Source organism: Opisthorchis viverrini, assembly GCF_000715545.1.
Source record: "Opisthorchis viverrini unplaced genomic scaffold opera_v5_2916, whole genome shotgun sequence".
NCBI lineage: Eukaryota > Metazoa > Platyhelminthes > Trematoda > Opisthorchiida > Opisthorchiidae > Opisthorchis > Opisthorchis viverrini.
Window position 1 is genome coordinate 1 of NW_008755217.1, and position 1,269 is coordinate 1,269.

Consider the following 1,269-nt stretch of genomic DNA (forward strand, 5'->3'; position numbering starts at 1 on the left):
GTACTAGCATATACCGGCAATATGATTGATGTATTACAGACTAGACGAAGAAACTATCCCAGGGTAACTCCTGCACCACCAACACAACCACCAACACAAATAGAACCTCCGCCCACTATTAAACCGGAACCTCCAACCAGACCTCCGACCACAACTACTATAAAACCAGATGAAGAAGAAACAAAGCCCACAACTGCAACCACCACCGCGACAACAACAACTGTCGCAACTAAGAAAGACGAGGACGAACCAGAAACAGTATCTATCATGGAGACAAAGAGACAAAGACTAGACGCACAAGAAGATGAATCATACGGGTCCAACCTCGCAGTGGCGAAACTCGCTCAACCGCTATTCGGCATCCACTATTATAAGACGGATATCACAGTCACCCGAAAACAACACCTTACGCTGGCTCAATACAAGCCTGCAGACACGGGGATCACACAATACTACGTCACCTGCATCCCGTATCAAATATTCGAGTTTTGGACAGTTAATAAAGGCGGTGACAATTTTAGAGACCCTCTTGCAAACCTCGTCAAAGTCTACGACTACATACATTATAATTCTGGTTCTATTCGGTTTAGTCATTTTGTACCACTGCAGCAGAGTCTTAGTTCAACTACGCAACAGGATACGCCAGCGCTCAACACAACCCCTTACGCCTACATCGCCAAAGACTCCCTTGGAAACCTAGATGGAATCACATCGCCCACAGCCATAGATATCACTACCATGGTCAACCAACAAATTAAACTACCGAGCAATACATACTGGAGTAAAGACAGTGACGAAGGACTACTAGGACTCGCTGATGTCAAAACCTTCCACCAAGGAGAAACCGTACACTACAATTTCAAATTTGATAACCAGATGAACTGCCTCAAACAAAAGACACCCCGCTGGGATAATACATTCGGACACTACTTCCCACTAGCCTCAGGGAAACCATTGAAGACTGGGATAGCCATGAGTGTACAAGTGAACGCAGACGAATCAATAAATCAGTTCAAGATACCTGAATACGATCTACCTTTCTTGTTTATCTTCCTACCATACATCGAACAAGTCAACAACACAGAAACCATAGCCAGACTATACGCTCATGTCCTCATGGAAACGGAACTCAATTTCACCCTATGGACTGTCCCTGATGGAGCCAAACACTTAACAGGAAACATGCACAACAAAAATCAACTAGAGCCGGTATTGCATAAATGGACCAACAAAACACTAACCCAACAAGCCTACCAATTCAACTAATGG

At 44.4% G+C, this 1,269-nt stretch overlaps 1 protein-coding gene across 1 annotated transcript; it reads left to right on the forward strand.

The window, feature by feature from the left end:
- Nucleotides 1-21: 21 nt before the first annotated feature.
- Nucleotides 22-1,266, forward strand: T265_12241 (hypothetical protein; the record flags this gene model as incomplete). Its single annotated transcript, XM_009179463.1, has 1 exon — nt 22-1,266. The coding sequence occupies one exon, from the start codon at nt 22-24 to the stop codon at nt 1,264-1,266; it is 1,245 nt and encodes a 414-aa protein (XP_009177727.1).
- Nucleotides 1,267-1,269: the final 3 nt, after the last annotated feature.